At 34.0% G+C, this 2,500-nt stretch overlaps 3 protein-coding genes across 3 annotated transcripts in view; 1 reads left to right on the forward strand and 2 right to left on the reverse strand.

Moving 5' to 3' along the window:
• LOC109085971 (protein phosphatase methylesterase 1-like) overlaps positions 1-2,500 on the forward strand; it is a 576,397-nt gene that overhangs the window by 91,454 nt on the left and 482,443 nt on the right. The window lies entirely within an intron of this gene.
• The window catches only part of rnf150b (ring finger protein 150b), a 581,444-nt gene that overhangs the window by 84,245 nt on the left and 494,699 nt on the right, over positions 1-2,500 (reverse strand). The window lies entirely within an intron of this gene.
• The window catches only part of LOC109064222 (N(G),N(G)-dimethylarginine dimethylaminohydrolase 1-like), a 60,070-nt gene that overhangs the window by 7,846 nt on the left and 49,724 nt on the right, over positions 1-2,500 (reverse strand). Inside the window, exon 4 of the mRNA XM_042713919.1 lies at positions 1,819-1,938. Coding sequence (XP_042569853.1) covers positions 1,819-1,938 — 120 coding nt within the window. The remainder of the gene's footprint in view (positions 1-1,818; positions 1,939-2,500) is intronic.

Genomic DNA, 2,500 nt, shown 5'->3' on the forward strand with positions numbered 1-2,500 from the left:
ACAAACAAACAAACAAAACTATGCCATGATTTTTTTTTTGAGTTCAGAAATCTGACTTGCATTATTAATGTTTAATCAGCATCACATTAAGTTTATTAGTTTGTTTATGTTAAATCTGTGTAATCCAAATTGATTTTGTATGCAATCCAAATACACAGATAGAAGTTTATTTCATAAATGTGCCTGATGCCATCACAATTCCAACTTTAACACCTGAAATCACAATTCCTGCATGGATTCAGACTGTGCTGACGTCAAACGTTCCCTGCTGGGAATCTGGGAATGAGCCAAAACGAGGAAACACAGAAAGAGGGACGGATAAAGCGGCTTCAGCGATAAGGAAACTTTGGCGCGATGAGACCGATTTCCATGAGGATGTTTTTCATGTTTGCGCAGTTCACAATTATCCTGATCCCACAAAATCCAGGCATTCCGGTGCCAACTGTTGATCTGAATCTGAGCAAGAACCAGCGTCACAGAGCAGCTCGTTAACATTAGACCCAGAGATCCGGACGCTGGAGGAACGAAGCACATTACGGATGGAGCGAGACTGTGGATTCATCGTGTTTAACTGTTGACTGCTTTTACTGGACATTATCAAGTTAAATTCATATTCTGGAATGTTTAATGCATTTATAAGAGTTTGCTCTCTGGGAATATTTAGCTTTATTATTCCAAAAGTTTGAAATTATTACGATTATTTTTTAATGTATTTGAAAAAGTCTCTTCTGCTCACCAAGGCTGCATTTATTTGATTAAAAATACAGTAAAAACAGTAAAAATGTGAAATATTTTTACAATTCCAAACAGCTGTTTTCTGTGTGAATCTCTGTTAAAGTGTAATTTATTTCTGTGATGCGCAGCTGTATTTTCAGCATCATTAATCCAGTCTTCAGTGTCACATGATCTTCAGAAATCATTCTAATATGATGATTTGCTGCTCAAGAAACATTTCTGATTATTATCAATGTTGAACACAGTTGTGCTGCACAATATTTTTTGTGGAAACCATGATATAATACATTTTTTTAAAGAGATTAATAGTTTTATTCAGCAAGGATACATTATATTAATCAAACAGTGGTTTTCTATTAATATTCAATTGAATTTTTTAATAGCTTTTTTAATAAATTTTTTTTTTATTTTTGATTTTAATTTATTTTGTAAATAATTTATTTTTATATTTTTTTTTATTTTTTATTTTTTATATATTTTAATCGTTTTATTTAATTTATCATATTTTAAAATCTTTTTATATTTAATATTCTATTATTTTTTCATTATTTTAATTTTTTTTGGGAAGCACTGTTACAATATTTCCCTTACTGTAATAAAAATCTCATTATCATAATACAAAAATATATAAATATAAAAACATTTTATTTAAATGATCACACATATATACATGTGTGTATATATTAAATCATTTTTATTTTATATAATATAAAAACATTAAAAAAACTTCATGATTCCAAACTCTCTCTTATTAATTTTATAGATATTACACTTATAATGTGCAATTTCTAACGGATGAAAAATGCCCATTAATGTTTGATTAATTTTTAACAATTTCAGTACTGCTATATATTCAGGTTTTGCTACCCTGTAGTTCTATACAAGCATTTTAGTGATTAAAACTTGTGCAATAAACAATTCAGGACTGTTCAATATTTCAGCGGCCTGTTGTCGATTATTTATTTCTTCAAAGTGTTCGTTAGAATTCATGTGGCCCGCAACTTTTATACCGTCATCCCTGTAGGTTTGCCATGAATTGTAGGTCAGCTGCAGTTTTTCGGACACATTCGGGTGTGTTTGTACCTTCAGGGCTTTCTGCGCGGCTTCGCTGGCTCCGATGGCGATGAGACCCGGGCCGGCCATGCTGCAGAAACTCTTCAGATGGAGTCTGTCCTGAACGGGAACCGTGGACACGGCGTAGTCCTGTAAAACAAAGTCCAGTTGGGACACACATCACCACAAAAGCATTTTGGCTCCGACTGGAGAAATATTCACTCATAAAAACAGAATGAAAATATTGTGTACTTTAAATAAACTACTAGCGCATTGTCTCAGCGGGAAAACAAAGGGGAAAAAACAGTTCGCTTATTGGAAAAACACACCTAAAGCACTCCAGACTTTGGAAGGAGGAGAAAACACACTCAGAGATTCTTGAGGAGAGAACAAGGGAGTGTTTTTGTGGAAAGTATGGATGTATTTATAAAAAACGTTGTCTGTTGTACTATGAACACGTTTAATAAAGCAGCTCTGCTTTCACTTTAGTGACCCGGATGACTTCGCACTGCTTAAAAGTTTCCATAAACCATTTGCACGTGAACGATAAGGAGCTGCAGGCATCCTCGAACTCGTTTGTGGCTCGTTACGAACTTGTGACGTTAAAAAGCATCTGTGACATTAGCAAAGAATGTTCTGTTCTTACGAACGGCATTTGATTTTCATTGAGGAATCACAGCTCGCGGCTGATGTGGTTCTCAGTCTGCGGAAG

Source organism: Cyprinus carpio, chromosome A23, assembly GCF_018340385.1.
Source record: "Cyprinus carpio isolate SPL01 chromosome A23, ASM1834038v1, whole genome shotgun sequence".
Lineage (NCBI taxonomy): Eukaryota > Metazoa > Chordata > Actinopteri > Cypriniformes > Cyprinidae > Cyprinus > Cyprinus carpio.